General features: G+C 36.8%; 4 protein-coding genes across 5 annotated transcripts; 3 read left to right on the top strand and 1 right to left on the bottom strand.

The window, feature by feature from the left end:
* Window positions 1-214: 214 nt before the first annotated feature.
* On the top strand, window positions 215-3,179 carry si:dkey-21c1.4 (uncharacterized). Its single transcript, XM_052571091.1, has 5 exons — window positions 215-466; window positions 861-1,946; window positions 2,203-2,313; window positions 2,396-2,512; window positions 2,589-3,179. Exons 1-5 carry the CDS (start codon window positions 457-459, stop codon window positions 2,615-2,617), a joined length of 1,353 nt encoding a protein of 450 aa, XP_052427051.1. The 5' UTR covers window positions 215-456; the 3' UTR covers window positions 2,618-3,179.
* Window positions 3,180-3,227: 48 nt separating this feature from the next.
* Window positions 3,228-13,129, bottom strand: bicral (BICRA like chromatin remodeling complex associated protein). Of its 2 annotated transcripts, none has more exons than XM_052571088.1 (11): window positions 13,024-13,129; window positions 10,530-10,575; window positions 10,387-10,435; window positions 10,244-10,309; window positions 8,667-10,025; window positions 8,496-8,556; window positions 8,109-8,193; window positions 7,606-7,751; window positions 7,413-7,507; window positions 7,229-7,331; window positions 3,228-5,851 (listed from the first exon to the last, which is right to left on the bottom strand). In XM_052571088.1, the coding sequence occupies exons 1-11, from the start codon at window positions 13,112-13,114 to the stop codon at window positions 5,391-5,393; spliced, it is 2,562 nt and encodes an 853-aa protein (XP_052427048.1). In that variant the 5' UTR covers window positions 13,115-13,129; the 3' UTR covers window positions 3,228-5,390. The 2 variants fall into 2 exon arrangements, with proteins under 2 accessions (XP_052427048.1, XP_052427050.1); XM_052571090.1 differs by lacking the exon at window positions 13,024-13,129 and adding an exon at window positions 12,751-12,983.
* A 1,872-nt stretch (window positions 13,130-15,001) lies between these two features.
* On the top strand, window positions 15,002-16,332 carry LOC127969551 (tubulin-specific chaperone C-like). Its single transcript, XM_052571604.1, has one exon. The coding sequence runs from the start codon at window positions 15,049-15,051 to the stop codon at window positions 16,159-16,161; it is 1,113 nt and encodes a 370-aa protein (XP_052427564.1). The 5' UTR covers window positions 15,002-15,048; the 3' UTR covers window positions 16,162-16,332.
* Window positions 16,333-16,464: 132 nt separating this feature from the next.
* On the top strand, window positions 16,465-22,175 carry prph2a (peripherin 2a (retinal degeneration, slow)). Its single transcript, XM_052571605.1, has 3 exons — window positions 16,465-18,486; window positions 19,313-19,559; window positions 20,662-22,175. Exons 1-3 carry the CDS (start codon window positions 17,906-17,908, stop codon window positions 20,869-20,871), a joined length of 1,038 nt encoding a protein of 345 aa, XP_052427565.1. The 5' UTR covers window positions 16,465-17,905; the 3' UTR covers window positions 20,872-22,175.
* Window positions 22,176-23,165: the final 990 nt, after the last annotated feature.

Below are 23,165 nucleotides of genomic sequence, written 5' to 3'. Positions count from 1 at the left end.
AAATTTTAAAAACCTTCTACAAACTGAAATGTTTTTATTTATTTACTTTTATTATTTATTAGTTTTTTGTAATAATTATATTCATATGTGAATTGCCTCGGAACACCAGCTGTGAACTCTATTCTAACTCTATTATAACTAGATTAAAAAAAAAAATCAAGGGTGTTATGCACACTTGTAGTACTTATACACAGGCACTGATAAAGACGGCTAAAGGGGTCTTTACTAACTCCAAATAATCCAGCATGTCTTCTAGCGGTTCGTCACTTTCCGCAGGGTCCGTTATTTTACTTAATTTGTCCTTAAACGAGCTACATAAAAATACTTAACAGTTTCTTCCAACTTGTTTATGTGTGGATGCGTGAGACGTTCCCAATTCAGAGTGTAATAATGTATTTAAAAAACAGAGAAGATCTTTCCCTCTTTCATAGAAAGATGGCAGTGAATTTCTAAAGTATGAGTGTAGGTAAGTATCAAATCTAAATATCTGATGGATGATTTGTTAATTTTAGTATCTCGTGTTTTTATTTTACTTTTTAGATTATGTAAAATCAAAATTGGACATTTAAGATAATCTAAATCCCAGTGTACTACTGAAAGTTAACCAAATTAACTTGACTAACTGTTATACAGATATTTCAAATCTAAAGGAATAACACCACACAACACTGAAAACAGCTCATAAAGCAATTTCATCAGGTCTTTTAGATGTTTGTTCTGAGAGATGTGTGGGAAAATATTCAAGTCCTTATATTTATATTCTCCGAGCAATGAAGTGAACTGGAGTTCAACCCTTTTGGTCCAGTCCTGTCATTTCTGACAATTCTTTGACCCCCCCCCCCCCCCCCCCCCCATTTTAGAAAACTGTCCATATTGTGGAAAGCCCTTCAAGAGGCTGAAAACGCACCTCCCTCACTGTAAATTGGCACCAGTTGCACAGCCAAAGAAAAGCATTCAAGCACCCAAAGAACCGAGTTCAACCACTTCCAGACAGAAGATCCATATAGAAACCGCAACAACAGAAATAAATAATGTCATATTTGATGAAACCCTAACCTCCAAAGGAAGAAGGAAAGAAGAAGATATTCACAATGCAGATAGTCTTCTCACAACTACTGAGGTCAGAGTCCCATCAGCTCAGACTCTGAGCACGGAGAGACCTAAAAGCAGATGGCTTGCTAAAAGACAGAAGGAACTTGAGAGATTACAGCTGTTAGTGCCAGTCTCAAAGAAGCCAAGCAACCCTACCTCTTTATCCGACAATGAAATAGATAAAAGCTTTTGCGAACTCTCCAAAAGAACATTTCAAAGTAATGGAAAAAGTACTAAAGACAAAAAGAAACCAAAGATGGCGCCATTATCAGCTCAGTTATCCATCACCAAGAGTAAAATCGATATTGTTCCAGCCATTCTGAAAACCGCTAGCCTCCCATCTGAACATGAAAATCCAGAACTCCAAATAATAGTGGACAACTTGGAGGAGCCTGACAGACTGAATAATCAGAACAAGGATTTTGATCTAGAATCAAGGGCAAAAGAGCATAAAGCTCATGCTTTCTTTTCACCCAAGACTTCAGTGTGGGACCACATCAATGACAGTTTGTTTTATAAGAGGTCTTATAATCTGTTTGTGCCTTATCCTATTATGGAAACTTCTAAAGATCCTTCCAAAGAGATTTCTGATGTGCGACAATCAAACAAACCTGAAACAGCAGTTACCAAGGTTGCTGTTCCACCTTCTCCCACTTTATCTGGAAAAGTCATTCATCAGCCTGCAGAAGAAATCCTTAACTCAAGCATGCAAGGTGTCAGAAGTCTGTCTTGGAGCACAGAGACAGTGACTGCTCTCAACAGAATACAGTTCTCCACAGAAACTTTAGGCAGCTATGCTAATGAACGTATTTGGATGAAGGATCGATCTGCTGGACCAGCGAACCAAAGTGAAGGTAATGCATGATTTATGTGATGTTTTGTTCTTTATGTAATCTTTTTTAAGTAAACAGGCAATGCCTTTGAAATTTTTTTTTTTTTTTTTTTTTTTGTATTATCTAGTATATTTTGCAACTTTGATTTATGGGGCTAGTTTCTTGGTAAGATAGTTTTCATTCTGCCATTATTATGAGAACATCACAGACTGCCTGTTTAGGACTATCACTATATCAAAACATATTGGTGAGATTATTATTGCTTTGTTCGTTGTAGTGCCTGTAGTGCAGTGGAAACTTGGAGATGTCAGACTGAATGAACTTGGTGTCTGGTTTGGCGCTCGAGCTCCTCTGTCACCCAGAGAGATTGTGACCATGTCGAAGCAAGGTTTGTTCCTTAACAATCAAAATACAGCATAATTTAGCATTTTGGTCTAATGTTTTTGATTTCTTTGGTTGTATGTGATCAGGATGGCAGTGGTACTACAGGAAGTATATTGATGTTCGGAGAGGAGGAATCGGTGGGATATCCATGCTGTTGACTGGATACTGTGTCCTGTGTTACATATGGAATTACCCACATCTCAGTGAGTCTGAATTAATGGCATCTACACATAATCATCAACACATGAATAAAATGCCTTGTTTTATGCTGTTTCACAGAGAAAGAATTCTGGAGGAAGTACCATTAGGGACGTCTGGTGGTCTTCATAATTGGAGCACACTTTGGAGAAGCAGCAGGGCGATGAGGGCGTAATAAGCTAAATAATTAATATAGCAAGATTATAACACCAGCAACTAGTAGTTCACTGCAATATTAGGTTTGCTTGTATTTTTGTTAGAATTATTTTGAATGATCTGAGAGCATGGTTATTGGAGTTATTTAACTTTAATATTTTTAAATGTTCATTTATTTGCAGACAAAGAGAATGTGTTAAACTAAACTTGTATTTGTATAATTTGAAAAATGTTGTTATTATGTAACCAAGCAGTGGATTTAACTAAAATTATAATATATTAGTTTTTTTCCTGTCATATATTTTACTGTTGTTTACATCATCATCCTTTCATCTGCTAACATAAGTACAGTACCCATGATTCATCGAAAATGAAAACATTACAAAATATTGTCTGTATTCAAAATGAATTTAATATTTATCTTTGCTGTTGTAATGAACACTCACAAAAACAACTGACCACATACAGTATGACGTGAACACATACCTAACATAATAAAAATAACTTTTTGTTTTACATTCTTTTTCTTTACAAAAAGTATAAATATTCTGTGTTTCGTGTATTTCGTACAAACATTACAAATCAAGTTTCGGGTGATGCAGTAAATAAAACGTTAAAAGCAACTTTTACCAATGGGGTATTCCGATAACTGAAGGCCACACTCGCACAACAAAAAGCAGTAAAAACGAATGATAGAATATTTGAACTTGTTTCCACTCGCTCTAAGGCAAAGAAGCCCTTCGAAGAGAAGGTCATTCGGAATGCTCTCTAATACCGACCACAAGAGTTCAGATCAGAGAGATGAGTATGTCTGTGTCATTTTTGGTTGATTTGCTGGGAAAGACAGTGGAGTTTAGTGTAAATGATGCAAAAACAATGGGATGACATGAATAGATGGAAAAAAGCAACTTTCCCTTCTGCTCTGGAATGGATGCTAATGGAAACGTAGACTTGTGAAAATGTCCGCACACTGCAGTTTCTCTACTCTGGTCAGTTTTTGACATTGTCTTGGTTGTATTCCCATTGTTACAGCTCACAAGCCTTGCAATGGCACCGTTAGTATATTTTCAAGCCTACAAAATACAACTGAATGCTAAAAGTCTCCTCTTCAGAAATGATTTCTCAAAACTGGCTGTTGAAATGTGGGCCTGTCAGTTAACAGCCATCTCCTAACGCAACTAATTAGAATAACCATAGTGCATGAAAACCTGATATGCTGTGAGTGACAGCACTACTGCTGCTTCCACAAATTTAGAACTCATAAGAGAGAAGAGATCTACAAAGGGACTGTGAGCAAGGCTATCTGTAAAGAACAAGGTCATTTCCAAATGTGCAAAAATGAAGCTGCCACTAGAAGCAAAACCTGCAAACCGACCACCAAGACTACCTCCTGACCAGCAGGGGACTCGATGCACAGGTGAAAATGCAAAGTTTCAAAGCAGATCTAGCTGGGTGAATCTCACAGACATCTCAAATCAATCAAAGGAAAGAAACAAGACATTACATTTGCTCAGAGAATTCAAGCCTTTTGTGGACCACTGAGGTTTTTCTTATCACTGACATTATTTCTTGACTAATATAACCAATTTTCATTAATGCAAAACATTTTCATTATAATTAAAGAAGCGATATATATGTTAATGTGAGGAAAAAAAAAACTACTTTTCGATTATAATGTACTTATACATAACAGTTGCACGGCCTTTATTGCATGCATTTAAACTAAATATAAACGATACCTAAAAACGATTTTTATATTATTATTTTTTTATATGTAAAATGAATTTAATGTAAATTTAGCAATCAGAAATTTGAGGTAAAATGTGCTTTGATTGTCGTGAAAAAATATCAACGTTGCAAAAAATATATTACCGATCCTAAAATAGTTTTAATTTATTTTTGCAGAATATGACTTATTTTTATTTCCTTTCATTTTGGGTCAAAAGGTGACTGACAAGTTTTTTCGAGATTCGCCCATGCGAGTTATTTAGACATTATCTTGAGGTATAAAACAGCACATATTTTCTCCAGGCAGGGAGCAGCACAGATTTTACAAAAGACAAAAAAAGATTATAATAATGATAATGCATCATTCCAGAAAAATGAATTAAAACAAACAAAAAAAGATAAACAATGTAACATTGTACCCTCAATCTGAGGTCTTAACTTTCCCCTGCACAAAACCACACAAGTGAGTTTTCTCTGTGGAGGGGTCACATACCTGTAAGGTACAAAAAAAATTCAACTAAAAAAGATAAAAAGAGCATAACCGATGCTCAATAACAATTAAACGTGCAGTTGTCTTTGTGTGTGTCACTTGGTCGATGTCTACTGCAATCACACAATACATATGGGTTGAGACAACCATAAAACCTTAAGTGCGGACTGACTATTAATCTAAGTGTCTGATATTGACTGATAAGCTACAAATATCTACTCCTGACACTTCAAACATCACACTTACTGCTTGATTTTGTGTGTATGTGCGCACATATTTATGTGTGTGTGTGGTTGCAAGTGTATCCTGTGAAGCATTGTCAAAAAGGCTTTCTTATGTAAACTTCTCTAGAACAACAGGCACAGTATTAGAGTATAACCATCACCAGATTCACCTTCCTGTTCCTCGACAACCCACTATAATGCCAATCTAAGTCTGTTCAGCTAGCACACCAATGGCATGAAATGAGATTGACATGGAACAACTAACAAACATAAATATGGCACTGTCTAACATTCTAAGATGCTATTCACGGCAGCCTCAAGCACAGAGTCAGTGTCAGCCAATGGGGTGTGACTATGATCTGAGGGAAGTTGATGTTCATGACCCTGCCCCAGGTTTGAAGGGTGGCCTTGGGTAGAGCTATGCTGTGATTGGCTGGGAGATGTAGGGTAGTGGGCATGTTGACTGTTGCTGCTGATTAGGTTGTTGAATTTCTTTTTTTTTAGGTCCAGGATGCACTTGATTGGAGGTCTTCTGTGTTCCTCCATTCTTTGTTGTTGAAGTTCTGTCCTATAAGCAGGTTCTGTGTGGCTGTCCATACCCTGCCCATCTCTTCCGGTGTGACTTATGGAATGCCTCGGGGATGTCTCCATTACGCTGGGATTGCCCTCAGGGGTGGTGGGCGTCAAAACTTCTGTACTTGGGATCTTCAGTTTAGGGCCACAGCAGAAATCTTCCATGAAGCCATCTGACAAAGCGATGTAGCGAAACATCACAAACATAAAGCCAATCAAGCAAAAATAAATATTTTTTTATTTCATTTGGTTGCATTAACGTGTTAATACGGTTCCATATTTTAGAAAAATTACAGAAATTACACCAATTATTTTGAAACGTAACCAAAACATTTATACTGTATATCTTACTGTATAAATTTCCAGTACCATCTTCACAGTCTGCTGTTTTTATTACAGAATTTTTTTTTTTTACATATTTTTTATATATATATATATATATATATATATATATATATATATATATATATATATATATATATATACATGTTCTCTAAGGCTTTGGCAATTGTATGTATTATGCATGTGTTACTTTGCATAACAAAACTGATATGGGTCATTCCACGAAATCGGTGACTTTTCCACTTTACCACACAAATAAGTTTAATCAATATTTTTTTTAAATATCCATGAAATGGAGACACTTTTAAATGACAAGAAATTGTATTGTACACCTACAGATATTGATTATACTAAATGTAAGAAACAATTGTTTAAATTTACATTCTAAAAATGGTAACAGGATTGACGTTGATGATGCAGTCAAACCTCACCAACCATCATAAATAGAACATTATAGAGGAGTAAGCGAAACATGCTTATGTTTTAAGTGTTGTTATCCTGGTTGACAGATGATGTAACCTCCTAGAAATTATGTCACTTGAATCTACATTATTTTACAAGGGTATATTATGAGGATAACAGGGCTGACATGAAATCAGGGGACACCAATAAAAGTATTTATATTTTATAGAAAAATGCATACTTTTACAAAAAACAATGCTTAGCAATGAGACTATATTTAGAGCAATATGCAAATCTAATTTTTTTTATATTGATTTGCCTTCAATTTGCTAATTGAATGCCCTGCTGAAAATGAAAAATCATAGTAAAGAAAAGGCCAAAAATCTTACTCTAACCAGCAAAAATGCTATTTCAATTATTTAAAATAATATTTCATTAACTTTTTTATGTAATATTGATGAAATACATATATAGTATTATTATGCTTTTTAAAATGCACATTTATTTGTTGTTTTATTGAATCTGTTTGATTATTTCTTAGGGACGCAAAAGGCACTGGTTTCATGGAATGAAAATATTTTATTGTGTTGATCACAAAACAGCATGAGTACCAAAATCCAAAAACACTTTTTATTTAGGACTACTTGTATTTAACCAAAATAAAACTAATTGGAAATGCTGTGAAGATACTTTGTCAAACCATGACATGGTTTAAAACACAACATCTGTAAAATGTTTTACTTAGGTTTTAATAATAATGACAGACAACAAAAATAGATAAATTCATCAAGGCTTCCATTTCTTACCTGGATCCACTATTACCATTCGTTTGTCTTGGGTCAAGTTGCTCCGTTCCTCTTGATTAAAAGTCCTGTCAATCATCACCGTTTCTGATGAAGGGCTGGACCTCTGAAAGAAGATGAAGCAGTGTTTGATTTTGCCAAATATTAGAGTAATCACCTAAATAAAAGGACTGTGTTCTAAACATACCTCTGCCTCGACCATAAGTAAGCGCCTGTATTTGTTCACCATGGCCTGCGTTTTGTTTAACACTTGTATGGCAACTGCTTCAAACTCCTCATCAACTGTAAAGTCAAAAACAGTTATCAGAACCTAGGTCATATTCCGTCAGTACTTATCTGTGATTAAATATTATATATGTTGAGGAAATGTCGAAATGCACCTTTGGTAAAATCTTCATCTTGTGGTAGTGAGCCTTGGAAAACATGATAGGGCAGTAATCTCTCAATGACATCATTAAATGAAGTGAAGTGGGTCCGCTCTGAAGACATGACTCTATCATGATCTCGTCTTAACTGCTGGAGGACCCTGTAAAATAATCCCAGTGTTACAATCGTTATAATCAAATCATAAAATCAATTTAACTTTTGGTTGACACTGGTGGTGCAGAAAACACCAGCTGTAAGAGATGTAAGATATTTGCATACTGAGTCTGAAATAATCGTCCGAAATTTTTGTATGTTAAAAAATAAATACGACCTCATGTTGTGTCCATCACGTTTATACACTGCTTTCGAAACTTTCATCCGTAATAAAAAAATTCGGACAAGGTTCGATTTTTTGCGTTGTCGCATACGTAGCAAGTAATTGTGATAGGAAAGGATGACAAATTCTGAAAACACATACATTGTTCGGGGACCTTTAGTCTACAATTTGGGCACTCACATTTCTCCTCTAGTAAGTTGTTGAGTTGCAGGTTGCTTCAGTGTAAAAGGCAATTCCTGACTGGCAGGAGTGAGCGTGTTCACAGCTAAGATTTAACAAAAGAAAAAAGAAAAGAAAAAAAGAAACACAAAAAAATATTAAGCAGCACAACATTTTTCCACATTAATAATAATAATAAATGTTTCTCAAGCACCAAATCAGCATATCAGAATGATTTCTAAGGATCTAATACACTGAAAACTTGACTAATGGCTGCTGAAAATTCAGCTTTGCCATCATAGGAAGAAATTACATTTTAAAAATATAATGAAATAGAAAGCAAGTATCTGTTAATGAATAAGTAAACTAGATTTAATTTAAAACTGGTTCAGTAAAAAGGAGTCTTACCTTTGGTACCAAGAAGATTAACTAATTGTGTTTGCCCTCTTTGTGTTGCTGCTGTGGTGCCCTATGAAATTGAAGAAACATTCAAATGTGATGAAATGATAACACTTTGATCAGGCAAACAAGGTTGGAATAAAAAGAATATGTGGGTTAATTAATCCAAATATGTTTCACCTGGTTTAAAGAAATTTGTAACTCCTGAACACCAGAAGTAACGTTCTGGGCCACAGGCATAAGGAGGTGCTGTCCAGGGGTCATGGATAACTGTTGACAAACCTGTGGGCCTTGGACTGAATTGACCATGGTGAGGTGGCCCAGAGCCTGTGACGTTTGTACAGGGGTTGGGCTAGGTGATGCAGTCCAAACCTTGGACGTGGCACCAGGCCTTTGAGACACCTGCACACCAGGTGTTGGTGAAGCTTGGCCTATTTGACCTTGATTTACTATCAGCTGCCCTCCAGTTGAAAAATTCTGCCCAGCAATAAGCTGTACTGTTGTGTTCTGATTGGTGAGGATGGAGTAAGTGGTAGTGCACATTGACGATGGGTCGCCCACTTGAGTGTTTGTTTGTATCACCTGCCCATTAACAGCCTGGAAGCTGTGAACAGTCGTACCAGGGGTGAGGGAAACAGAAGTGGGTAGCAAAAACTGCCCTTGAGGCAGATTGGACTGGGACTGTTGTTGCGCTTGCTGTCCCAGAGGTGAATGCATTAAAATGCTGCTGGCTGGATTGACCATTTTCACCTGTTGAGCAGACTGAGGAGAGCCACTGGCTGTGTAGGGGTTACTGACTATATTCGCAGCAGTTGTGGTGCTGGGTTGGAACCCGATGTTGCTGATATTGTATACAGTTTGTCCCCCTGCCTGTAAGGGTTTAGGCTGAATGGATCTAATCAATGTCTGTTGCATAGGGCCTCTCTGGATGATAAAATTCTGAACTGGTATCGTGCCTTTATTAAAGGACATTGACACCTGACCAGCTGCAGAAGGGGTGAACATAGTACCTTGCCCACTGTTGTTTGTCACTACATTTCCGCTGTGCCTCAAAAGGAACTGAGGCTGTTCCAAACTGTTGATAGTCATCATGGAGGAGGCACTGCCATTGAAGGATCCCACTACCTGGATGTGTCCAGCAGGGCCGTTTGGCAAGGGTAGTTGGGGAACCTGCTGGATAAAAGCCTGAGGTTGTGCCAATGGTGCCACCACACCAGGACCTGTGATACCTCCAAACCCTCCAGAGACCAGCTGCTGAGGGAAAGCGGAAGCTGTGGGAATGAGAGAGGGCTGGGAGTCCAAAAGGGCTTCTTGAGCCATTGTCTGCTCTGTAATATCTGCTTCCAACAATGACTTCTGAAGGATGTCGAAAGGTTGGTCCTCGCCCCCAAGATCGACCTCATCTTGTGAGGTTTCACTTTCGAAGTCATCATCCTCAATGAACGGAAGACTGCTTGAGAGCTGAAGCTCAGCTCCATCAGCCTCCCCAAATTCTCCCAAATTATTTTGGTCATCTTTGAGCCCAACGTTAGAGCCACCCTGAATAGAAAACCAAATAATTAGTTGTTTAGATGCTCTACAACCCTTTCCAGATATCCCAGTTGCATGCAGACAATACCTCTTTGAACCACTTTTATGGAAATATTAAAATATTTTATTTAACTGTGTTTGAAAAAAAGTTTTTGAGATTATTGTATTTTCACATTCCAGTAGATATGAGCTTATCTTTCCTTGATATGAACCTTGTCTATACTCACTGTGTCACTAGTTAAGAATGAACTGGCCGACCCAAACGCTGCATTAGTCACATCATCTTCTCCAATCTTTTTGAATGTAAAGTAAAGTTGTCAATAATATTTCAATATAAAACACAAATGTCATATAGTCTAAGCATACTTACAGATTTACTATTTGAACCATGAAGATACTCATTCAATGCTTGCACATCTCTGCAAAAAAAAAAACATTAAACAGTTCATGAAAATTTATTTGTTACATATGATGGGTAAAAAGGTGTAATTATCAAATTGTAATGCTGCTTACCCTATAAAATCCAGAAGACGTCGGTCGTCTTCATCATCCATGACACCTGTGTACAGTAATTACAGATTTAGAGATTTTTCAATGGACTCGGTAAAGTACAGGTTCCTTAAATTTTAACTCAGCCATGACTTTGACTACGCTAATATATAATTTGTGTATGAATTTGTTCTAAATAGCCTACAATAAATGTAGCATGTATAATGTTCTAAACCAAAATCAAAACTATGTAATCTGTCAGGAACCCCAGTTTGTCAATGAACATTCTCAGGTATAGTTTGTCATTTCAAGCCTAGGTTGCGAATGAATGTATAATATTAAATTCAGGTACAGTAATATATTATATATATTAATAAGCCAATCTATGATAACAATGTTAACACAAAAAAGGTGAAAAACAAGTGAATGAATAATTTAAAATGTTTAAGTAATGCATGATGTGGCCCCCTCTGACATCATTCTATTTCCAAAGAAGAATAAATATAAAACAAACAAAAAAGGTAGCACGTTAGTAATTATTACTGTGTACTAAACAGTAATAAACTGTTTTGACATTCCACCAAACACATAAACAGTAAAACTGTATGATATACATAGTCATTGTATTTAAATACGAATATGATTTCTATATTTACAAATTCATAAGTCAACTGTGTGACAGAAAGAAGGCTGTTTTCTTTGCTGCAGCCTGTAGACTTCAAAATGGAGGCAGGCGATTGAAACTGCGCCATTGCTCGCAACAGCCCACAGACAAAAGACATTATGACGCAGAGTACTTGTGCAGTGGTATAATGCTACTGGACTTTAATTTCAGATCGTATTTCTTTGTAAATTGCCATAGGAATGTGAACAACTTGAAAATGCACGTGTGGAAATGGGAAAAAAGAATTAGCGACGTGGGGGATGGGTGAAAAATTGGCCAGTTGTTCACTGACTTCACAAGCTTCTGTTAATGTTTTATAACACACTTTATGGTTAAGGCTAGTGAAAGAATGAAATTCGTTGTTTGTGTTTTTCCAAAGTGATTACATGTTTGAACAGCGTTCGATGTGTATGTTTTTCTCTTTTATATTTTCTGAAGGACGTGTTAAAAACAGCTTAATGAGCTTGCAGAAATCCAAAATGTTAGCCTTTATTTCATAATTTAACATACACACAGGAACTGACAAAATAAACTCAATGATTGAACAGTCTATAGAGGTTATAAATGGATTCGAACGAATAATAAGATTAATCAATAATAACTGCTTAATATTAAGATATTATATATGCTATTTATATTTAAAACTTGTAACATTTTCTAACTAGCAAGACTAAGCTAGCAACATCCGTGTAGGGCAATCTGGACAAAGAAAAAATAAGTATGACAGATTAATCCGGCCCTTTTAACGTTACATATCGACTTCAAAATATATACAAAAATCATTCTTATACATACAAAAACGGGTTTTATAAACTAAACGATGTACTAAATGTGAGATATATATTTAACACTTGTAAACGTTTAGGCTGTAGTCAAGTTAGCAAGCCAAATGAGGGAGGAGATGAATTTTTTTTTTTCTTCCTCTCTAACAGAAAAAAAATCATCTGTCCTCTTTGCCTGTTAAGTCAAAGGGGCGGAAAAGAGACACGTAGAAAACCAGCAACCCCTCAAAATACACAGTAAAACCCTGTTGAAGCAATGCGACGCGTTTTACTGATTCACTTGTCAAACGGTGGAAGGGAGGACTAACTAAAGGGATCTCCATGGCGCAAGGACAGGACGCACAAAACCCGCCTTAATCTCGCTTAAAGTAACAGCTACAAACACAAAGGGACTTTGTCCATAAATAGACAGAGGCTGGAGAGGCTCGTTGAGTCGCAAATGCTCATCTGAAAACGTATTTGCGCATCTGTGACCGCCGAGGAGCGCGAGCGGGACAGACGGCTCGAAGAAACCCGTGTTCGGCTTCGGACGCCTCGTTTCACACCCGCACGGACGTCGTATTTTTTAAGAAGGGGGTAAAAGCGGACCATCAGGCTAACTCTAATCGGTCTTCGTGCTTAGAGTTGATGATGGCCTTCTTGACGTTGTGGACGTTCCCCCGCACCTAACTAACGTTATTAAAAAACGGCTAAATTCGTCGAGCAAAAACCGAACGGAGAAACAATCGTTGGCGAAACATACATATTTATTTGAATTTGCATCACATAAAGACGACTTGAATAAGAAGCAAACCCTTACTCCTGTCTTAACTCCTTCTTGAAACCCAATATCTCCATTTGGCAACTTTTAATTTGCTCCCCCTCCTCCTCCTCCTCCTCCTCCTTCTTCTTCTTTCTCCCTCTCCTACTCATATATATTTCCCCTCACTGTTCTTGCTGCTCAGTCTCAGATAGATGTTTCTCTCCACGCTTGCTATTCCCTCCCCGAAGGAAGGGGAGGAAGGAGGTTGTGTGTGTTTTTTCCTTGAAATTTTTATCACAAAATTATAATACACTCAAAGGGGAAACTCACCGTCATGAAAAAGCAGTGCCGTGTCCACGGGGTTTCCTCGCCATCTCTGCACGGGCCACCGGAGCGGGGGAGCTCCAGCAGAAGGCAGCATCACTACATAGTGCACTACACTCCTTAGGGCTCTGTACTTCAACGAAAAGGGATCTGTTATACTATTTGTTTACTATTGAGGTTTCTTCCGCAACAATACAAGTTAAATCTGTTGTTTTGATTAATCACCCAAAATACCTGACATGAATAAATTAATATAATATCAGTGTTTGTAACAGGGGGCGGGGAATCCTCAACGACCACACCTTTGTGTCCTGAGGCCACACGTCACCCACAGGTGTCAACCAGAACCATACATAATAAACAATACCTCACTGGATTCTTTGGTCCTTTATCTGAGTGTGTAAAATAATGGAGTTTGTTGCCACAGCGAGGCTTTTAATGTTATCAATAACGAAAATTATTAAAACATTACAAACTAAAATAAAAATCGACAAATGTATTGATAATTTATTTATTTTATTTTAAGTACTAAAATAGACAATGAACTAATCAAAAAAATGAAAAAGATACTTAAAAAAATATTACATTTACATTTATTCATTTAGCAGATGCTTTTATCCAAACCGACTTACAGATTGAGGACAGTGGAAGCAATCAAAAACAACAAAAAGAGCAATGATATAAATGTGCTATAACAAGTATCAGTTAGGTTAACACAGTACACGTAGCATGGGATTTTAAATACTATAATAAAAAGAAAACAGAATAAAAAAAAGAATAGAGAAAGCTGGTGTTAGAGGTCTTTATACATACACACACACACACACACACACACACATACAATTGCATAATAAATTAAAAGAAAATAGAACACAAAAAGATTAGAAAGGTAGTTAGATTTTTTTTTTTTAAGATTAGAACTAGAATAGTGAGTGTTAGAGGGTCAAATAAAAATGGAAGAGATGGGTTTTAAGCTGATTCTTGAAGATGGCTAAGGACTCAGCTGCTCGGATTGAGTAGGGGAGGTCATTCCACCAGGAGGGAACATTAAATTTAAAAGTCCGTAAAAGTGATTTTGTGCTTCTTTGGGATGGCACTATCAAGCGACGTTCACTTGCAGAATGCAAGCATCTAGAGGGCAAATAAGTCTGAAGTAACAAATTTAGGTAAATGGGTGCAGAGCCAGTGGTAGTTTTGTAGGCAAACATCAATGCATTGAATTTTATGCGAGCAGCTATTGGAAGCCAGTGCAAACTGATAAACAGAGCTGTGATGTGTATTTTTTTTGGGTCATTATAAATTAATCTTGCTGCCGCGTTCTGAATTAATTGTAAAGGTTTGATAGAATTGGCTGGAAGACCTGCCAAGAGGGCATTGCAGTAGTCCAGCCTAGACAGAACAAGAGCTTGAACAAGGAGTTGTGTAGCATCTTCTTGATGCTGATTAAAACAAATCCGCAGGATCGGATCGTTTAAGCAATGTGGTCTGAGAAAGTCAGCAGATCATCAATCATAACTCCAAGGCTTCTAGCTGTTTTTTAAGGAGTTATGGTTGATGTGCCTAACTGTATAAACTATATAAAACTAAACTATTTATGTAAAACTAGATAAAATATAAATTAAAATGCAAAATATAATAATAACCCTGCTGGTATGATTTTTGTTTACCATGCATACATTGACCATGTACAAAATTCAACATATAATCAATATAAACTGTAAGGGATATAATAACAATAATACAGTCAAGTCATCTTGCAATTCTAAAAAGAAATACATCAACAATTGTTTTATAAACTTGCTGTAAAATACATTTCATATCAAATAAAAATCAATAACCAATTGAAATGAATATGACAGAAGACGTCTAATTAAAGTAATAAATCATTTTATTCCGTTTAAATTATGTATGGGAAAATAGTCATAAGTTTATTATGAACGTGAGCATTTAATGCGCCAATAGAACGCCGCGTAACTAACGGTGCTGATTCTTAGTCCAATCATTGATAAGCACACTTTGACGAGTGGTCACATGATCAACGTGCGTTCACCACGCCTGTTTAGAGAAACCAGGAGAAACTACATGGCGGCGCTGGGAGTGGAAGTTAATATGGGGAACGATGACGGAGAAAAAAATACAGCTGTCAGAGTTCCCGAACGTGTTTTACGAAGGGATCAGGCGAGGCTGGAGGAGGTAGAGCGCCGGAGAAACGTCAAGGAGAGCCAGAGCGTGACGGAAGAGAAGAGCGAGTTCTTCACGTCCTCCTTTAATGCTGAGAGGACAGCAGTCGAGGAGATGCTCTCCAGCTGTAAAGATAATGACCGCCAAAAATCCGCAAAAACACTGGAAGAGACCACTTTGAAAATTCAACAGCTCCAGAAGTTCCTCAGTGACAGCATTATGTTTCTAACGCAGTATGAAATAAGACAGGCGCAAGCATCCCTGCAGAAGCTCCAGAGCACTCTTGCTGTGAAAAGAGATGAGCTGTTGCCTAAAAAGAAATTCGCCTTTAGATCCAGGAACACAGAGGCAAGCAAGCAGCCTGCACCCGTTCAACAAACAACAGAGAAGTCTGCATCTGATGCAGCTGGTATTGTAGTGGTGGATGCTTCTGTCTCTGTATATCAGTGTGGATTCTCTAATGCTGACAGTCAAGTCTTAATCAAGCAAGCTGAGGAGATCCAGCAACGAGATGTTCTGTTATCTCATCTGACAAACTGTAAAGTCAGGCTTTATGGCTGTCCGAGCACCTTGCACATCAAGAACGTCCGCAGCTGCGAGATCCTCTCCGGGCCGGTGTCCAGCTCTGTTTTTGTAGACCAGTGCACTGACAGCACTTTAGTATTCCCCTGTCAGCAGCTGCGCACCCATAACACCACTGCCACTCAGATATACCTGCACGTGACCAGCCGGGCAATTATAGAGGACTGTCATGGGGTGCGGTTTGCCCCGTTCACATGGACTTATCCAGGGATTCATGATCATTTCACAGTGGCTGGACTTGATCCGAACAGGAATAATTGGACAGAGGTGGATGATTTCAATTGGCTTGCTGCTGGGACACCTTCACCCAACTGGACTGTCATTCCTGAGACTGAGAGAATATGTAGTTGGGATGTTGTGGAAAAAACATCTAAACAATAATGATCTGATTGCAATATTGTGTGACTGCTCAGTCAATATGATGCTAAAATTGAAATCTTGTAAACATAGAATGTTCTAGAATTCCTGCTTGCCAATTTTTTATTAATTGCTTAATAAAAAATACATTAATAGAAGGATGTGTAAGCAAATAATAAAGTCTGTTTTATCGCATTTGTGTTTATTTGTGATTCACTTGCACATCAGTCTATGTATTTAATAATTATGGGATCAGGAATTATGTTAAAGGGATAATTCACCCTAAAATGAAATTTCTGTCACCCTCATCATGTCACTCCAAACCTGCAGAATTCAATATAATATAATACAACTATTTGACTACTAGCGGTTTTCAAAATATCAGAAACGCCATGCAGGTTTGGAATGACTTGAGGCTGAGTGAATGTTGACATTTCTCATTTTTGGGTGAAATCCTTTGAATTCTGTTACTATTGTTCAGAATTTTTTTCGTAGATTAACCTGAAGAAATATACATTTGTTTGGTAAGAATTTTTTTCAATCTTTCAGCATAAAAGTTTTATGGGGAAAAAATGCTATACAGTTCTTAATTTTGGTGCTTTTGTGTATTATATCCAAAATAATGCATACAGATGAGATTTTCATTTAATATTTTAAAAATGATAAAAAAAATTTTTTAAATGGAATTGTAAGAAGTGGTCTGTTATATTTGGGTTCTCTAATACAGTGAATAATGTGACCCTGTAGTCCTTTATACAAGTATAATCATTATCTGAATATGAAGTTCTGTAGGCTTATTTTATTATTATTTTTTTACTGTTTGTTTTGGGGGTAAAATTGAATAAATTAGTTAACATGCTTTCATTGTTTAACTATACTTCTAGACTTTTAATATTTAAGAATTCATTAATGTTAATTTCAACATTAATAAATTCTTAAAATCATCATATCTTTTAATGTTAGTTCATGCACTAAATAATTGTCTTAACTAACATTAACAAGGACTAATAAACATTGTAGAATTTATATTCCTAATTCTTAGTTCACGTTAGTTAATGCATTAACTAATGTTAACAAACTGTAAAATGTTAGGGTTTTGACTGCCATCAGTTCCATGAATATTTCAACCTCGAGAAATGTAGAGATGCTCTCAAACAGTGGCGTGTCTGTCATGAACTCAAAGACCCTGGAAGTAGAAGTGTAGTGGTCTTAAGCCTTAGCCTCCTGGTTTTTTGGTGTCTCTGTGGTTATCCCATTCATACCATGTGACCAATCAAGCCAATCACACGCCACGGCAGCAGCTTACAGATAGGCTCATCTACTGGCCAGGGATTTCTGTAAATGGGATGAGGGTGATTAGCTGGGTTTAGGATGACGTACAGTAACTTTGTGTTTAATCATTTGGATCCTTGGCTTTTGTCCTCCTTTTGCAGATAGAGGGACACCGATATTTGCGTCACTACCTGAGGACACTGCTGTTTTAATTATTGAGATGAAAATCCAGTTTTAAGATCGTAAAGATAATGTATTACATTGGTGTTTGCCTTTAGAAGAATCTGAGTTGGACTTAGTCTATTATGGGTGCGAAGATCATCATGAAAGTAGCTAACAAGTTCTCTCTTTACTGGAATGGATTACACATTGCGCCTTGAACGTACTTTCAACGTTCAACTTCTGTAAGCTACATTGCACTGCTGTCTTTGGAGATCACCGAACTCTGAAAATAGTTTTCTTGGACTTTTATTTGGACTTTAACTAGGAGATCATCATGGCTCTAATGAAAGTAAAGTTTGACCTGAAGAAACGGGTGAAGCTGGCCCAGATGCTATGGCTCATGTACTGGTTTTCCATTATGGCCGGAGTGATGGTCTTCAGCATGGGCCTTTTCTTTAAAATTGAACTGCGCAAGAGAAGCGAACTTATGGACAACAATGAGAGTCATTTTGTACCCAACATTCTTATTGGTGTGGGTCTTTTGGCATGTTTTCTCAATGCCTCTGGGGGCAAAATCTGCTACGACTCGCTCGACTCCACCAAGTTTGTGAAATGGAAGACCGTTTTGAAGCCCTTTCTCATTTGTTGTTTGTTCTTCAACTTCCTCCTCATTGTCACAGCGGTGATGTGTTTTGCCATGCGCATTCCTCTAGAGTTCACACTTGCTGAGGGCCTGAAAAATGGAATGAAGTACTACAAGGACACTGATACACCGGGACGCTGCTACATGAAGAGAACTCTGGATCTCATGCAAATGGAGTTTCGCTGCTGTGGCAACAACAACTACAAAGATTGGTTCGAGATCCAGTGGGTGAGCAACCGGTACCTGGACTTCAGCTCCAAGGAAGTCAAAGAGTGAGTGGGGTTTTTTCTTAATGGATGTCACACTTAAATGTAAACATAGTTTTATCTTTCTTTATGTCTTTATTACATATTTTAGACATTCAGGTTGAGAGAAATGTCATTTAAGATACTTAAAACTTTTTAAACGATAAAAAATAGTGTGTTATTTTTACAAAATTATTTAGAAATTTACAGTAAGAGGAGGGAATCGGTGATTCGCAGGGGTCAATTTGCAGTGTAAGTGGTATCAGGAATGTTAGCCAGTTTAGATTTATCCGCTAATCTTCTTGGATCACATTTTCTTGCCCCCAGAGCTTACTGTCCCTTTCAATCAGTTGAATACCTGCTAGATTGGCTTGGAATAGACATTGAAATTACTAGCCGAATGTTCGTGCATTAATATCAAATAATTATTTAATGGCTTTTGATGTTTAACACCTAACCTATAAAGTCAATGAAAAGTTTTCTATGTGGCTTAAATGAGCTATATTAATTAAATTCATTTATATACATTTTATTTAATTGATAATAAATAACATTGAAGTTACGATGCAGTATTTTCTTTAAGTTTTATTGTGAGCATTTAGTTTTCAAACTAAAAAAAGGATGTTGCCTTTTTTATTTTTATTTTTTTAATTTCTGGCTGAGAAATGCCTATATCATTTATTTTGTTTTGAAATGATAAGTGATGTCAAATGAAACATTCACACAGTGCTTTGTAAATGTTGTTTTTAATTTACTGTACATTTGAGTCATACTTGTCAAATGCATCCTGAAATTTAACAAGATATATGTTAGTAATAAACTGAAGCATGTCTGCAAAAATGTTTGTCTTTAGCCGAATCAGCAGCAATGTGGATGGAAAATACTTAATGGATGGAGTTCCCTTCAGCTGCTGCAACCCTAGCTCTCCACGACCCTGCATCCAACAGCAAATAACCAACAACTCAGCTCATTACAGCTATGACCACTACACCGAAGATCTAAACATCTGGAAACGTGGCTGCCGAGATGCTCTGGTGTCCTACTATGGTGGAATGATGAACACTATTGGGATACTTGTGCTGATGGTCACTCTCTTGCAAGTAAGATGTTAAGCTTTGAAAAATCGTAATGTGCTGATCCAGGATCAGACTTTAATCACATACATTACGTTCTTCCGATCTTAATAGAATAATAGATTGTGATATAAAGGTCAAACTGATCTCTGATCAGTAAGGTACATTTTGTCTGACACTTAAACCTTTAAACAGTTCAAATCCTACCATTACAAGGTGTTTTGTTGTCTGCTCCTAATAAGGTAAATAATAAATACAAATTATTTTGGCTGCACATTTGGGGAGGATTTAAACTCTCTTATGTCATCATACCATTTTCACTGAGGGGAGACTTGTTCCATCAATCAATCACCTAACATGGCACAATCATGGAAAACAGCTACATTGCTTAAAATATAATACAGTGTTTGACTACCTTGAAGTAATACTGAAATATTGATTGACATTCTAGGATAAATTAAACTACATGTTTGAGGAATCAGTGGCTATAAGGGACTCTTTTTACCAGATCTGAAAGATTGGTAAATTATTTTATTTTTTACCTAATATATACATTTAAAATAATACATTGAAAATAATTCAATAACAATTTTACCCATAGTTTGTTTATAAATTTGAGACTCAATGAAAATAATAAAAAAATGGTAACACTATATTTTACAGTCCTGTTCCTCATGTGCATACTATGTACTTATTATAGTAATTACAATAACTATGTAATAACTAGGTACTAACCCTGAACCTTCCCCTAAAACCTAAACCCTACCCCATGTAGTTACCTTGTATTACCAGAACTTTCTTAGATAAATACAATGTAAGTACACTATAAGTACATGTTAGTACACATACTGTAAAATAAAGTTTAAAAAAAATATTGTTTTGAACTAAATCTGCCAGACTTATGACATGCAGTAGAAACAACAAGACCTTGAACTAGTTGTGGTGGAGATTAGGAGTGTGAGATGGTGTGGTGACACTGAGGACTCACATGGATCAAAGGTTCTTATCTGTGGGGTGGAGCTAAATCTTGCTTTCTTGGAAAAGGTGATTTCAAATCACCCACTGGAAATGTAGAACATTTAATACATTTGATTAAAAAAAAAACCATATCTTTCATGTTTTGCTTTAGATCGCTGTAATGATTGGACTTCAGTATGTAAACACCTCTCTGTCTACACTGGTTAACCCAGAAGACCCCGAGAGTGAGAGCGAGGGCTGGATCCTGGAGAAGACCGTCAAAGAGACCTTCACCGACATTATGGCTAAGATGAAGGCCATGGGCAAAGGCAGTCAAGTAGACGAGGGGGCAAATGAAGAGGCTGTTGCCACTGTGAGCTGAGCGAGCCCTGCCCGCCAAAATTTTGGGACACCTACCCGAGGTAGAGAGCTGTGGGACACAGTCTAAAACTGTAACTATATCACTCACACGACGTAAAGTGTAGACAAAGCCAATTAATGAGGAACTGGTGAAGGGGAAAAAATTGAAATACAAACTTTTGTCAGTCGGACACTTTCCTGTAATTAAATTAGTATATTAGAATCCCATATTATGGTGAAATTACCCACCCATCCAAAACAATAACAACAAACAAACTTATTAATATAAAAAAATTATTGACTTGTAAAGAGTGGCTTAAAATATAATAGATCTACATTTATTTTTGCCAGCTTTGCTTTACCCTTTGACTTTGACTATTTACTTTGTAATTTTATAGTTATATTTTATTCCATATTTAAGTTGATATTCAACCTAAGAATGGCTAGTCAGGGATTTGGAATATAGATATAAATATGGAAACTAGCCTCAGTACAGTGAGTCCTTCTATTTATTAGGAGTAAACAACACCATCTGTCATATGACAGGTATGACAAATTAAAAGAAAACACTTTTTAAATCACCTTTTAAAAAAGCTAGACAGGGTTTTTTTTCACCCTTGTGGATTTAGATATGAAATGTGTGCAATGAGAGTGCACATACTTTTGACAGATGGATAAAGAGACAAGAAGTTAGATGTCTGTTTTATTTTAAAGTAATTTTTATATTAAAAAAATAAATAAAAGTTATATTTCTGAGGACTGTGATTGTGAATTGGGAAAGGGTATATAGAAAAAAACATTACATATATTTTTCTGACCTGCCTGATGATGAGTACACTGCTGTGTTCAGCATCAGATAACACATGATTTCATGAGCACTAAAAGAAGAGGCTGATTTTGCAGGTTTAGGAGAATAGCAACATTTGAGGCCCCTATATGTGCTACGATACAGAGGGAGAACCATGTACAGGGTGAGGGGATGCTTGAGAAAGCCCCTGGAGTTGAGGAGACAGCTTGGCAGCTAAAACCTGTCCTGTGACTTCTGCATTGCTGGGAGCTCCTGTGCTTTTACATCCGCACAATTACTCCAAGAAACGGCCCAGGCCAGAGACTGAAACTCTATGCACAAACCTGTAATTTTTTTGTAATTATTTTATTTAAATTCTAATTATGTGTCCATGTAAATAGCGTAGAATTATTTAATAATCTACTTTTCTTTTTGTAAAAACACTCGTAAGATTACTTGTAAGAGAAGTTGAGATTATTAGAATGGTGTTTGGTGTGTAGTATTTGTCATTGTGAATAAAACTTGTTTAATTGTACAAACATGCAGATTTCTAGTGTCTAGTCATTGATTTCTGTTGTCCAGTCATTTGATTTCTATGGTCCAGTCATTTGATTTCTGTTGTCCAGTCATTTGCTGAGATCAAAGAGCAGGGCATTCTGGGAGCTCTGTGGGAGGTTTGCCTTATCCAATAATCAGCAGAGAATTATGTGATTATTTCTTTCACATGGTGTTTGTCGTGCATACCCTATGGCAGTGAACTGAATAGTGAGTTTCACCATATGGACAGTTTTTGGTTTGTATTTAAAAAGTGAAGTACCTAGCTAAATAGGAGTTTATATATATAGCCACATAAATGTTGATTTAATTGTTGCCTAAGCCTGAAAATTGAGAAGTTACCCACACTAAACATTACAATTTTATGCTTTTAGGAATGAAACCGCATTTAAGGCTGAAATACTTTGGAAAATGGGAAGGCAGTAAAGAGGGGAACTTTCTTTAGGTATTTTAGTTTGCCGACGAGCACATAAACACAGATGATCTGATAAAGACAGTAAGCTGCTTTTGAGTGTGCTCAGCTTAACTTCTTGGCAGGTGACCTGGACTGCTGCTGTATATCCGGTGAAGAGTATCAAGCAGTGTAGGAGACAGAAAGTCCTTATGCAGGTACAGTATGTGTCAAACCAAACTGTGCACTTCTCTTTTCCACCATATTTTCCTTTAGATCATAGGATTTTGGGGAATGGGGGACACCATGCAAGTGCTGATTCCCAGTTAGCTTTATATTGACAAAGAAAGTGATCTTATAGCTGTAATGTCATAGCTTATAGCTGTAACTTGGGTCACATATCATCATAACGTGGGATTATGTGACGAAATATAGTGGAGAAGACATATATATTTCTTTATATGCAGTTCAGACACAATAGTGACAAATACACTATATGGGGTTTAACTGTCAGAACAATTTGCAGTTTAAAAACTGTCGACAAAGGAGAAGATGCATCTGTGCATGTCAGGTAAATCAATAT

The sequence above is a fragment of the Carassius gibelio genome, chromosome B12 (genome assembly GCF_023724105.1).
Source record: "Carassius gibelio isolate Cgi1373 ecotype wild population from Czech Republic chromosome B12, carGib1.2-hapl.c, whole genome shotgun sequence".
NCBI lineage: Eukaryota > Metazoa > Chordata > Actinopteri > Cypriniformes > Cyprinidae > Carassius > Carassius gibelio.
The sequence above is the reverse complement of the archived record's forward strand: the minus strand, read 5'-3'. Positions and strand labels throughout refer to the sequence as shown.

Bases quoted from the DNA above. Each gene is read 5' to 3' on its own strand.
- LOC127969551 (XM_052571604.1), top strand. From the start codon at position 15,049: ATGATCAACGTGCGTTCACCACGCCTGTTTAGAGAAACCAGGAGAAAC.
- prph2a (XM_052571605.1), top strand. From the start codon at position 17,906: ATGGCTCTAATGAAAGTAAAGTTTGACCTGAAGAAACGGGTGAAGCTG. The intron at 18,487-19,312 runs GTGAGTGGGGTT...GTTTGTCTTTAG, and splicing joins AGCTCCAAGGAAGTCAAAGA to CCGAATCAGCAGCAATGTGG. The intron at 19,560-20,661 runs GTAAGATGTTAA...GTTTTGCTTTAG, and splicing joins TGATGGTCACTCTCTTGCAA to ATCGCTGTAATGATTGGACT.
- si:dkey-21c1.4 (XM_052571091.1), top strand. The intron at 1,947-2,202 runs GTAATGCATGAT...TGTTCGTTGTAG, and splicing joins ACCAGCGAACCAAAGTGAAG to TGCCTGTAGTGCAGTGGAAA. The intron at 2,314-2,395 runs GTTTGTTCCTTA...GTATGTGATCAG, and splicing joins TGTGACCATGTCGAAGCAAG to GATGGCAGTGGTACTACAGG.
- bicral (XM_052571088.1), bottom strand. From the start codon at position 13,114: ATGCTGCCTTCTGCTGGAGCTCCCCCGCTCCGGTGGCCCGTGCAGAGA. The intron at 8,194-8,495 runs GTAAGACTCCTT...GTTAAATCTTAG, and splicing joins TAATCTTCTTGGTACCAAAG to CTGTGAACACGCTCACTCCT. The intron at 7,752-8,108 runs GTGAGTGCCCAA...ATTATTTTACAG, and splicing joins CAACTTACTAGAGGAGAAAT to GGTCCTCCAGCAGTTAAGAC.